This window comes from Schistocerca gregaria, chromosome 3, assembly GCF_023897955.1.
Source record: "Schistocerca gregaria isolate iqSchGreg1 chromosome 3, iqSchGreg1.2, whole genome shotgun sequence".
Taxonomy (NCBI): domain Eukaryota; kingdom Metazoa; phylum Arthropoda; class Insecta; order Orthoptera; family Acrididae; genus Schistocerca; species Schistocerca gregaria.
The window spans coordinates 629,158,814-629,173,206 of NC_064922.1; the positions used below are offsets into that span (position 1 = coordinate 629,158,814).

At 36.1% G+C, this 14,393-nt stretch overlaps 1 protein-coding gene across 2 annotated transcripts in view; it reads right to left on the bottom strand.

The window, feature by feature from the left end:
- Positions 1–14,393, bottom strand: part of LOC126354186 (probable Na(+)/H(+) antiporter nhx-9) — an 898,754-nt gene that overhangs the window by 99,229 nt on the left and 785,132 nt on the right. For both annotated transcript variants that reach the window (XM_050003636.1, XM_050003637.1), the window contains 2 exons: positions 9,061–9,193; positions 603–743 (listed from right to left, as the gene is read on the bottom strand). In XM_050003636.1, coding sequence (XP_049859593.1) covers positions 603–743; positions 9,061–9,193 — 274 coding nt within the window. The remainder of the gene's footprint in view (positions 1–602; positions 744–9,060; positions 9,194–14,393) is intronic.

Sequence of the window (14,393 nt, forward strand, 5' to 3'; positions counted from 1 at the left end):
TAATGTATGTTGACTACCCATTCTGCCTACTATGATAATGTTGTGTTGTGTGACTAGGGTCTCCGGTCAGGTAGACCGTTCGCTGGGTGCAAGTCTTTCGAATTGATGCCCTTGCGTGTCAATGGGGATGAAATGATGATGATTAGGACAACACAACACCCAGTCACTAAGCAGAGAAAATCTCCGACCCAGCCGGAAATTGAAAAGGGGCCCTTAGGATTGACATTCTGTCGCGCTGACAACTCAGCTACCGGTGGCGGACACTATGACAATGATAGACGTAGAGTAGGAAGGACCAGATAAGCCACTCCTTGTTGGAGGAAATAAACTAGAATTTAAAAGACCCACAAAAAATTTAATGTAGAGTGCTGGATTGGTATTTGAACTCTGTTTATATTCATTCAAGTTCAAAACATTTTGTTAGTTACTATTACTGTTCTAGTGTACTGTGATCCTGATATGACACCAACCACCTCCTTTCTGTTTTTATTAGAGAGAAAAATTTCAGAGAACCTATGCCACATATAACATAAAAAGGAAGTGAATTCAGTCCAAAAATAAATAATAATTCATTATGATGATCAATGAAACATGGAAATTACCTTTCCCAGTCGTTTGCTCCTCTTATGGTGATGCTTTCTCTCACCAACCATGCGACGTATATTCATATGCATACGATAATTGACTTGAGTAGATAGATCACGGTCATTAACTGCATGCCTGCTATAGCTAAGTCGGCGATGCTGAAACGATTAAAGAAGGAAAAAGTTAATAATTTCCACAAAATCTTTCACAAGATGATCTACAAATAATTGACTGCATTACTTTGTTTGGTTCTATATTTGTCTGTGTGTGAGTGAGTGAGAGTGTGTGTGTGTGTGTGTGTGTGTGTGTGTGTGTGTGTGTGTGTGTGATGAATATCCTATTGTAGATGAGATGATAAAACCGTCATCTACATTGTGTGGTGATATGAGTGAAATGGACGAAAACAGTACTGAAGTGGATGAAATCATTAAGGTTAAGGAAGAGGAATCTATTAGCGAAACTCAGCAAGGCCAACACGTTATGGCAGACAGAAAATTGGAAGTGATGTTAAGGCAAACTATGAGTAGTTTGAATAGTATGGAAAATAGTACGAAAAAGACATTAGCAGGGTGCAAAAGAATACTGATAGCATTATAACTGACTTAGTTAACTTAAAAGATGAACTGAACAAAGAAATTAAAAAGGAAAATAAGGGGTTCAACACTTTTGTGTTGAGTTCATTATGTGGCGATTATGCTTACCCCAGCTGTGTGTCTCTATTTTCATGTTTCCAGTGACAGTCAAACTCTTCTCCTATCCTATCTGTAGTTTATAACTGAATCAGAAACATTCTATCTTCAACTTTCAGGTGATTTTGTATAGCAGGATACTTAAGTATAGAAATATTTTAGAGGAAGTTTTATTATTCAGTGTTTTTTATGTTGTGTTAATTATAAGTAATAGAATCATAAGAGGATGGAAGAAAATAAATTGGTACCATGGTAAAAGAATTTATGACAAAGAGGTAAGGTAAACTGAAAATAAAAGGTGTCAGAATAAGTTGAGGATGATTAACATCTGAAGTGATCAGCTCCTTGGTGCAGCAGCAGAGGCAATAAACCATCTTGAATATTAGATCTTGATATTAATTGTAAAAATCATAGAGGGATACCAAGAGATGAATACCCTAAGCAGATTCAGAAGGATGCAGGTTGCAGTAGGTACTGGGAGATGAAGAAGCTTGAACAGGATAGAGTAGCATGAAGAGCTTAGATTAGATTAGTTTTTTTTTTTTTTAGCCGAAATAACAATAATAATAGTATAAATATATACAACACATCATTTGTTTCTATAAAAAAATTCGTCAATGGAGTAGAAGGAGATGGCCACTAGTAAGTCTTACAGGCTCCTTTTAAACTGACCTTTATTTGTAACTAAATTTTTTTATGTTTCCTGGTTGATTATTGAAGATGAGTGTTACTGAGTAGTGGACTCCTTTTTGAACTAAAGTAAGTGCTTTTAAGTCCTTGTGCAGATCATTTTTTTTCCTGGTATTGTATGTATGAACTGATCTGTTTGTTGGAAAAAGAGATATATTATTTAGGACAAATTTCATTAAGGAGTAAATATACTGAGAGGCAGTAGTTAGTATACCCAGTTCTTTGAAGAGGTTTCTACAAGACGTCCATGAGTTTACTACACAAATAACACGTATTACACGCTTTTGGACTCTGAAAACTTTTGTTTGACTTGAAGAGTTACCCCAAAATATTATAACATATGTCATTATGGAATGAAAGTAGGCAAAGTATGCAAGCTTTTTCACTTTTATGTCGCCTATGTCTGCTAACACTCGAATTGCAAATACAGATTTGTTAAGGCGTTTCAGCAGTTCTGTGGTGTGCTCCTCCCAACTGAATTTATTATCAAGTTGTAATCGTGGGGATTTAAGACTGTCGACCTCTTCTATCTGCTCTTCTTCATACTTTATGCATATGCTGGGTGGAAACCGCTTATAGGTTCTGAATTGCATTTCAAAGTTTAATGTCAATGAGTTTGCTTTAAACCATTTATTAATATCCATGAAAATATCATTAGCAGATCTTTCTAGAACTACACTCGACATACTATTTATTGCAATACTTGTGTCATCTGCAAACAAAACGAACTGTGCTTCTGGCAGTGTAACTGATGAGAGATCATTAATGTACACAAGAAAAAGCAATGGCCCTAGGATGGATCCTTGTGGGACACCACATGTTATTTCTTCCCATTCTGATGATGACTTAATTCACTAGTCGCTTGCACTGACACCCTTTGTTTCCTGTTCGTGAGGTATGACTTGAACCATTTTGCAGCACTGTCCGTGACACCATAGAATTCTAATTTATTTAAAAGGATGTTGTGGTTTACACAATCGAATGCCTTTGACAAATCACAGAAAATACCTGCTGCTTGTAACTTGTTATTTAACGAATTAAGTACATTTTCACTGTAAGTGTAAATAGCCTTTTCGATATCAGAACCCTTCAGAAATCCAAACTGTGTTCTTGATAATATGTTATTTGTGGTCAGATGGTTAAGAAGCTGTCTGTACATTACCTTTTCTAAAATTTTTGAGAATGCTGGCAAAAGTGAAATAGGTCTGTAGTTTGATGGCATCTCTTTATCCCCTTTCTTGAATAGAGGCTTAACATCTGCATATTTCAGCCAGTCAGGAAATGTCCCAGTTATAATTGCCTGGTTACACAAGTAACTTAGAATTGTACTAAACTCACAAGAACATGCCTTAATTAACTTTGTTGATATTTCATCGTAACCACTAGAACGCTTTGTTTTTAAAGATTTTACTACGGAAGTTATTTCTTTTGGTAAAGTGAGTGACATATTCATGTACCTGAAGCTATTTGTAAAGGCTAGTTTCAGATATTCAAGGGCATTATTTACTGATCCTGACAATCCCATTCTATCAGTAACGGATATAAAGTACTTGTAAAATAGATTTGCCACACTATGCCCATCGGTTACTAATGTGTCATCTACCCTTAGTGCTATTTGCTCCTCTTCCTTTCTGGTTCTACCAGTCTCCTCTTTTGCTATATCCCATATTGTTTTTATTTTGTTACCTGACATTACTATCTTCTTATCGTAGTGTATTTGTTTAGATGTAGGAATTTTTTGGGATGGATATGTGTGTGTGTGCGAGTGTACACCTGTCCTTTTTTCCTCCTAAGGGAAGTCTTTCCGCTCCAGGGATTGGAATGACTCCTTACCCTCTCCCTTAAAACCCACATCCTTTCGTCTTTCTCTCTCCTTCCCTCTTTCCTGAAGAAGCAACCGTCGGTTGCGAAAGCTAGAAATTCTGTGTGTGTTTTATTTATTGTGCCTATCTACCGGCGCTTTCCCGCTTGGTAAGTCTTGGAATCTTTGTTTTTAATATATTTTTCCCATGTGGAAGTTTCTTTCTATTTTATTTACATCATTATTTATGAAGTTATGTCTATTCAATTTTAGTGTGAAACATTTTTAGACTTAAGTTAGAAGTAAAAATAAGAATACTAAAGTATGATATTTTGTCTGCAATGCGCAGTTTAATTTAGTTTTTTGCAACCCTTGAGGATTTATTTTGTTAAATAAGACAGGACTTGTATAAAATGATATATATCTTTAGACGTAACCTTTGCTTACCCAAAAGGATATAACTTGGGAATATATTGCGCAATTGTACAATACACAATATAAATATTTGGTATTGGGGTTTTCATGTGACCAGTTCAGATAAGTATAAATTTGAAAACACAAATGTACTGTGGTTATAAGATTTTGTATGTAATATTTTTTTTCTTTACTTTTTTGTGTACATTTTTAACACACTGTCTGCAGTCATTTGTGGTCATTGAATTGCCCAGTTAGCTATTTGCAATATCTACCTGATCAATCCAATGAGGGGGTGATGTGACGAAACAAGCTGGGATGTTCTTACTTCCCCTCTTGTTTTGTCATTTGCCCCCTTAAAATTCACTTTTTCATTTTTTGAATTGATTACCATTAACATACATGAGTATAACTTGCATTCCCATAAAAGAGAAAGGTTGGCCCTCAGTTTTAAAGAATATAACACCAGATCTAATTTTGCATTTAGTTTTATGTATGTAATAGATTTTATAATTTATTTGGACTATTCCTAGGTAATACTTTAATTATATAGTAAAATCAGTGATTAAATTCTATTGTTGATGTATAAACAAATATAAATTCTGTACTAATTATAAACATTTGGAAGACGAATACCAGTAATCTTAAAGTATCTATTTCGATCTTTTCGAAAACATGTTAGCAAAACAAGGCCTTCATTAATTCCAAAATAATTAACAGTTTTTATCAAAAGTATTGTTAGCATAGCAATATCTATTAATTTCATCATTTAAACATATAATTTGGCCTAACTCTTATAGTAGAAGACACTGTTAAAAAGACAGAATTTTTCGACGTATTCAGTTAATTGAATGAGTTAAGTTTTTATTGTAATTTCTGTAAATTTAACTTAGAACAATGCGCAGTTTCAGCACCTATTATTGTGAGGATATATAAGAGCCCAGTTTTTGGTCATGAGATAGTCAGACTACGGCACAGTTTCAGATGAGAAACCTATTTTGGTTATAACAATAACAATGCATCAGCATATCTGTGAAATAAGTGTAACACAATTTAGGCGATGTGTCTGTTCAATATGTATCTGATTATTCTGAAAGAACTGCCAATTATGTGGTTATGCTTTTACTGTACATAGATATTCAATAGTAAACTATTGTAGCAGAATGTGGACGTTTGCCTGAAAACTATTAATGAGGCTTATCGAAAGTTAAAGAATAGGCAATGGCCATATTAAATATGTGTATGGGGGGTTGTGAAAAGTGGAATCAAATAACTGTAAAACCCAAATGTGTACCTGTTGGTTACTTCATTTAGAGTAGACAGTACTGCACTTCCACCCCCTATTTTTCCAGCCTGTAGGTCGACACTGAGGACAACAAATGAAGAAATAAAGAAGGTGAACCATCACAAACATACCAAAAATCTTGACTGACGGGAAGTGAGCGTGGAGGTGAGAGGGCATTTAAAGCTCCCTTTTCTATGTTTTTCTTGAATAACTTTAATCACTGCTTCCAGCAAAAATATTTCTGGGCACAAGGTTAAATTACACTGTCAAGGTTGTAATTATGAACACCTCCTTCGATGATGATCGATTTTTTTCTCTTATTTCTTCGTTTCTGCTGCACTAAGCACAATAAACATGTTTTCTCACTCTGCTCATGCATTTCCTTTCTTGTGTTAAGTGTATCCTCTTCTGCACCAGGATAGCATTTTGGCCATGCACTGCTATGTGATTTTCCATTGTCTGAAAGTTTGTAACCACTGTGCTGAAATACCCTGTATAAACACAATCTCAGAGAAGTTATTTTGTCTGTTCACATAAGGGAACCAGAGAGGAAATGATGTGGAGGTATAGTCTGTCTGCAAAATGAAAAGCAATCAGCACTTATGGTGAGGGAAGTCGCCTTTCTCAGAAGAATGGTGCAGCTGCTGTATGGGATGACAAGAATCAATTTCTCATCTAGCAGTGCAGAACAACCTGCAGAGGTTTACGTGGATTCTAGTTCTCTGACATGTGCGGTGAATTTCATTTTGTGATTTTTAGCTGAATAGAGACAAATCCAGTTTCAGTTAGACTTTTAAGTGAGATAGACACATCACGTTATTACAAAAAGTTATTTAGCCCATCAGGGAAAATTGAAACCTGCACGCTCGATTTGAAACACGTTACACGATTGCGTGTGATTGAGCTTTCCATTAAATTGCATATAATAATTGCAAGCATGCTTGGAATTAATGCACAAAGTTTGAAATCACTTTTCGAGACAAATACTGATTTTTGATAAAAACGAACCGAAACTTTATTCAAAATATCGAGGTTCTGTTTAATTAGGATACATATCACCTTGCTGATCACATTGCTTAGCAGCACTGTAATGCAAATCAATTCATTCATTAGAATGATTTAGAATGTAATAAGTCCCATTACACGTTCAAACTGTTACACGGAATTTGCTGATCAAATGAGAGTATAAGAGTGTTCTTTTCCAGAAATGCCAATAAACCAGCGGTTTCAAAAGTTAAATAACCAACTTTTGTACAACTTAATTGATATTGCATTTCACTGATGGACACTATTCTTATTTATAAATGAACATTAATTGCAAGTAGATTTTGAATACTCACCTACACTGCCAAGCGGCAGTTCACATCGCAACCAGTAATAAATACCAATATAACTGAACGGGCATTACTTCATTAAAACCGAGCAATCAGGTTCCATTCTAGGATAAACTGTACCAGGTGGAATTATTAAAATCTTGTGGAAGTGTAATAAGGTTTATCTGAGCACTTCTATCATACATCATTATTTCGCATTAACTGGATAGATTATTAGTCATAAACGAATTCACCCACAACAGATTGTCCCATGCCACTACTAAACTTTTATCGTAACTCTTCACAAGAGATCTCAAGAAGCTGGGATCAAGAAACAATAAAAGAAGAGACATTGGTATGCTAGGTAATATATTTTGTTGTAAGGTGAAATCAGTAATTGTTTTGTGACATCAATTCTATTGTTGACTTACAAACAAATATAAATTCTGTAGTAATATACATTTGGAAGAAGAACTACTAGGATTCTTATAGTATTTATTTGGCTCTATTCGAAAACATATTAGCAAAGCCAGTCCTTATTTAATTCCAAAATAATTACTAAGTTGGTCAAAAATATTGTTTGTATAACTAAACCTGTTAATTTTATTATTTAAACAAATAATTTGGCATAATCTTTGTGGCAGAAGAAACTGTTAAAAGTAAGGAATTTTTGGATATTTTCAGTTAGTTGAATGAGTTATGTTTTAATTGTAATTTCTGTAGCTTAAACATTGAACCATGTATAGTTTCAGTACCTATTATTGTGAGGATTTATAAAGACCCGATTTCTGGTCCCTAGACAGCCAGATAACAGCCAATTTTCAGAGTGAAAGTTCTTATCAGTTAGAGTAACAATCATGCATTAACTTAACAGTGGAATTGGTGTAACACAAATAGGCAGTGTTTTAACAATGACAGTGTCTGTTCAATTTATTTGAGGAATAGTGTCATACATATCATATATTCTGCAAGAACTGGAAACAGTGTGGTTAGGTTTTTACTGCTCATAGATGTTCAAAAGCAAACTATAATAGCAGTATGCTAATGTCTGCCTGTAACTTATTACTGAGGCTAATCAAAATTCATTAATTGGGAACTGGCCATATAACTGTGTAATATTGGGAGAGGGGGGGGGGGAGGGGGGTTGTGAACAATGAAAATAAAGAACTGTGAAAATTATTTACATTAGTCAGTCTTGAACTTCCACCCCCCATTTTGCAGCCAGTATAACAATGCTGTATGTTGACACCGAGGACTATCAATGAAGAAATAAAGAAGGTGAACATCACAATCTCTGCGAAATGTGGTGCTGGTGTCTTATAAGGGGTGCTGCTGACATTCTGTATAACTTTATGAAACACACTATAACAGCTTCTGGTGGCGCAGTGGGATTGATAACATGGGGAATGGGTCTCCTCCCTCTTCAGTTTGCATATGAAAGAGGGAGGGGCATGGCCACAATCTAATGACCTCCTTCCCTCGCACCTCTACTCTCCATCCCCATACCTTCCATCCTGTTACATCCCCAGTACACAATTTATCCCTTAATATGGATTTACTAAACTTAGGCAAGGTACAAACATTTCATTTTTGTTCTCAACGCACTTAATTTAACAGTAAACATTAATTTCATGCCATTAAAACGATATTTTTAATAATCTGTAATTTTTTTCCATCAGCTGCAAGGTGGAAACTATTAGTCCTAGAGAAAAATGAATAGGGCCTTTTTGTTAGAAATTCAATTTAGTCTAATTTTGGACTGGGAAACGTTTTTGCTAGAAGTCATGACTTAAGTTACTCAAATAAAATATAAAAAAGTGACTTTTAAATGCTCTCCCACCTCCACACTCAGACCCTACCAGTCAGGATTTTTAGTATTTTGTTTATCATACTACCTCCTCCCACTGTAGGTTGATTAATGCCCAGTTTTTCAGGGGTGGTCAACACATATTTTGTTGAAATCAAACTAATACTTTCTCAAAATCTATGACTAACAGACAAAGTGTAATTCATATTCGTTGTACCATTCCATAATTTCTTTCATGATTTGTGAATGGCGCATCATGCTTGATTTATTTCTAAAGTCTAGATGTTCCTTTGTATGATTAAAATTCAGTGTTTGTTCTCTTGGTATATCATTTGTGATAGTTTTTGTGAATATCTTTTGGATTACTGTGAGGAAACTGACAGACATATAATTTTATTCAGTATCAACAAGAATGGAAATAAGAAAAATTTTCTTAAAACATCATACGCATATGTCATGTAAAAACTAGAACTTACCCTTCTGTAAGGTTTGCATAATTCTTCTGCCAGCAAATGGTGTATTTTAGCATCAGTAAGATCTTTTTTGGAGGGGTTATATTCCAGTTCCTGCATATCTATGTTCCATGTACTTGAGTCAAGATGATTGAAACTGTAAAAAATGAATAATAATGATACATGTGAATGAGAGATTCCAAACTGATAACATGCTGAAAAGAAAAAAGAACAACATTTATTAACCACAGTAACACCATCACATTTTCCATAATGTGTGACACCAAAAACAAAAACATGTCCCCCAAAAACAAACATATACAGAAGGTGTTTACACTGAGTGGAGAGGTAGTGTATTTCCACCACAAAAACTTTAAAAAATACAACTTTCAATAACTGTCATTGATTTTCATTCACAACAAAACTTTTAAAGTTATGGCCATAAATCTGAAAATATGTATGTGTCATTTGTTGCAAAAAGTCACATTCACTAGTAACACTTAAATTTTTAAATTAAGGTTTACTGAAAAATTTATAAGTAATCATGAAAAACAATAAATCTTTCTTTCTTTAGAATTTTAAAATATACATTACCAGACTACATTACAAATTTCAAAACGTAGGTACAAGATACACCCCATGCCCCACCCTCCATTCCCTGTGTCCCCATTGGTATTGTGAGAGTTAAAATATTACTGACGGTGAACTTTTCACAATTAATATGTAGCAAAGCCCCCCCATGAACCATGGACCTTGCCGTTGGTGGGGAGGCTTGCGTGCCTCAGCGATACAGATAGCTGTACCGTAGGTACAACCACAACGGAGGGGTATCTGTTGAGAGGCCAGACAAACGTGTGGTTCCTGAAGAGGGACAGCAGCCTTTTCAGCAGTTGCAAGGGCAACAGTCTGGATGATTGACTGATCTGGCCTTGTAACAATAAACAAAACGGCCTTGCTGCGCTGATACTGTGAACGGCTGAAAGCAAGCGGAAACTACGGCCATAATTTTTCCCAAGGGCATGCAGCGTTACTGTATGATTAAATGATGATGGATTCCTTTCAGGTAAAATACTCCGGAGGTATAATAGCCCCGCATTCGGATCTCAGGGCGGGGACTACTAAAGAGGATGTTGATATCAGGAGAAAGAAAACTGGCGTTCTACGGATCGGAGCGTGGAATGACAGATCCCTTAATCGGGCAGGTAGGTTAGAAAATTTAAAAAGGGAAATGGATAGGTTAAAGTTAGATATAGTGGGAATTAGTGAAGTTTGGTGGCAGGAGGAAAAAGACATCTGGTCAACTGACTACAGGATTATAAACACAAAATCAAATAGGGATAATGCAGGAGTAGGTTTAATAGTGAATAGGAAAATAGGAATGCAGGCAAGCTACGACAAACAGCATAGTGAACTCATTATTGTGGCCAAGACAGATACAAAGCCCACACCTACTACAGTAGTACAAGTTTATATGCCAACTAGCTCTGCAGATGACGAAGAAATTGAAGAAATGTATGATGAAATAAAAGAAATTATTTAGATAGTGAAGGGAGACGAAAATTTAATAGTCATGGGTGACTGGAATTCGAGTGTAGGAAAGAGAGATAAGGAAAACATAGTAGGTGAATATGGATTGGGTTTAAGAAATGAAAGACGAAGCCACCTGGTAGAATTTTGCACAGAGCATAACTTAATCATAGCTAACACTTGGTTTAAGAATCATAAAAGAAGGTTGTATACATGGAAGAACCCTGGAGATACTAAAAGGTATCAGATAGATTATATAATGGTAAGACGGAGATTTAGGAACCAGGTTTTAAATTGTAAGACATTTCCAGGGGCAGATGTGGACTCTGACCACAATCTATTGGTTATGACCTGTAGATTAAAACTGAAGAAACTGCAAAAAGGTGGGAATTTAAGGAGATGGGACCTGGACAAACTGAAGGAACCAGAGGTTGTACAGAGTTTCAGGGAGAGCACAAGGGAACAATTGACAGGGATGGGGGAAAGAAATACAGTAGAAGGAGAATGAGTAGCTTTCAGGGATGAAGTAGTAAAGGCAGCAGAGGATCAAGTAGGTAAAAAGACGAGGGCTAGTAGAAATCCTTGGGTAACAGAAGAAATACTGAATTTAATTGAAGAAAGCAGAAAATATAAAAATGCAGTAAATGAAGCAGGCAAAAAGAATACAAACGTCTCAAAAATGTGATCGACAGGAAGTGCAAAATGGCTAAGCAGGGATGGCTAGAGGACAAATGTAAGGATGTAGAGGCTTATCTCACTAGGGGTAAGATAGATACTGCCTTCAGGAAAATTAAAGAGACCTTTGGAGATAAGAGAACCACTTGTATGAACATCACAAGGAAAAGGCTGTAGACATGGATTTAGAGGTTGATGGAACAAGGCTGGAAGAAGCAGAATCTGCTAGATTCTTAGGTATTCTTGTGGATAATGAACTGAAATGGAAAAAACATATTCATAATGTCTGTAAGAAATGAGCTCTGTCATATTCTTAATGATGCAGCTATCACAGTATTCAGACAAGAACCTTCTGCGCACAGTGTATCATGGACTTTTCGAACCATACTTACAGTATGGAGTGACTGTGTGAGGAAACTCAAACAAACAAGAGACGAAACAAGTGTTCACATTACAAAAAATAGCAATTAGGACCATTTTAAGAAGAAAGACCTCTGAAACATGCAGAAACTGTTTCAAGAATTTAAATATCTTAACTTTTTCATCGTTGTATATATACAAAACAATAATGTACATCACAAAAGGTAGTGAGGACTGGATTACAAATGCTAGTGTACACACCCACAATACAAGAAAGAAGAATGAAGTACGGAGCATACCCCACTGACTGGCAATGCTAGAAAAAGGACCCCAGTACTTCAGTATCAGACTACTAAGAAGTCTGCCCAAAACCCTGAAAGATAGAGTACTTCACAATGACTTTCCAAAGAAACTTAAAGACTATCTCATTGAACAAGAGTTTTACAGTGTTGCAGAGTACTTATGCAATTAAATTTGTATATATTGTTACTCATTATCAGTAATGTAGAAATGTAAGCTAAAGGTGTAGAAAAATAAGTGATAAGGAATGTTAACACTTTGACATGTCCTATATTACACGTACATTTACTGTACACAATGTAATCTTACAGGATCAAATAAAATTCAATTCAATTCAATTCAATCAAGAGGTCAGATGGAAACTCAGTTCTAAGCAAAGAAGGAAAAGCAGAAAGATGGAAGGAGTATTTAGAAGGTCTATACAAGGGCGATGTACTTGAGGACAATATTAAGGAAATGGAAGAGGATGTAGATGAAGATGAAATGGGAGATACAATACTGTGTGAAGAGTTTGACAGAGCACTGAAAGACCTGAGTCGAAACAAGGCCCCCGGAGTAGACAACATTCCATTGGAACTACTTACGGCCTTGGGAGAGCCAGTCATGACAAAACTCTACCATCTGGTGAACAAGATGTATGAGACAGGCGAAATACCCTCAGACTTCAAGAAGAATATAATAACTCCAATCCCAAAGAATGCAGGTGTTGACAGATGTGAAAATTACCGAACTATCACTTTAATAAGTCACAGCTGCAAAATACTAACGCAAATTCTTTACAGACGAATGGAAAAACTAGTAGAAGCCGACCTCGGGGAAGATCAGTTTGGATTCCGTAGAAATGTTGGAACACGTGAGGCAATTCTGACCCTACGACTTATCTTAGAAGAAAGACTAAGGAAAGGCAAACCTACGTTTCTAGCATTTGTAGACTTAGAGAAAGCTTTTGACAATGTTGATTGGAATACTCTCTTTCAAATTCTGAAGGTAGCAGGGGTAAAATATAGGGAGCGAAAGGCTATTTACAATTTGTGCAGAAACCAGATGGCAGTTAAAAGAGTTTAGGGACATGAAAGGGAAGCAGTGGTTGGGAAGTGAGTGATACAGGGTTGTAGCCTCTCCCCGATGTTATTCAATATGTATATTGAGCAAGCAGTAAAGGAAACAAAAGAAAAATTTGGAGTAGGTATTAAAATCCATGGAGAAGAAATAAAAAATTTGAGGTTCGCCGATGACATTGTAATTCTGTCAGAGACAGCAAAGGACTTGGAAGAGCAGCTGAATGGAATGGACAGTGTCTTGAAAGGAGGATATAACATGAACATCAATAAAAGCAAAACGAAGATAATGGAATGTAGTCGAATTAAGTCGGGTGATGCTGAAGGAATTAGATTAGGAAATGAGACACTTAAAGTAGTAAAGGAGTTTTGCTATTTGGGGAGCAAAATAACTGATGATGGTTGAAGTAGAAAGGATATAAAATGTAGACTGGCAATGGCAAGGAAAGCGTTTCTGAAGAAGAGAAATTTCTTAACATCGAGTGTAGATTTAAGTGACAGGAAGTCATTCCTGAAAGCATTTGTATGGAGTGTAGCCATGTATGGAAGTGAAACATGGACGATAAATAGTTTGGACAAGAAGAGAATAGAAGCTTTCTAAATGTGGTGCTACAGAAGAATGCTGAAGATTAGGTGGGTGGATCACGTAACCGATGAGGAGGTGTTGAATGGGATTGAAGTTTGTGGCACAACTTGACCAGAGGAAGGGATTGGTTGGTAGGACATGTTCTGAGGCATCAAGGGATCACCAATTTAGTATTGGAGGGCAGCGTGGAGGGTAAAAATCGTAGAGGGAGACCAAGAGATGAATACACTAAGCAGATTCAGAAGGATGTAGGTTGCAGTAGGTACTGGGAGATGAAGAAGCTTGCACAGGATAGAGTAGCATGGAGAGCTGCATCGAACCAGTCTCAGGACTGAAGACCACAACAACAAAAATGTAACAAAGAAGAGTGGAAGTTAATATCAAGGCCTTGCTTGTGGAAACACTAGATTATTCTTCAGCATTGACTTGGAGGATTGACACAAACTTAATTAATGACATAATCTACCATTATCACTTAATCCCGAGCACCATCTCATGCTCCTGTGAATGGGGATTTATTTGAGTATTGTGTTTATTATTGAACATTCATACCAAATTGACATTCTGAGGGATAACATTTGTTTCTTGTTTCTCTTTCATGGAAACATGCTACTATTTAAGCCACCCAAGAGTTTATCATACACATAATCCAATCTTCAACTTTCCAGTACATCTCCCTGAAACTGTATTGAGACTTTCCTATACAACATGTCAGACTAGTATCTTAGGCATTAACGAGATGATGGAAAAACACTCAGCCACAGGCTAGGGTTTGATTCCAGAGATAATTATTCATTGTATCACGGTATGCGCAGTGAAATAAACACTCCCAACAAGCTAAAAAAAAGAAA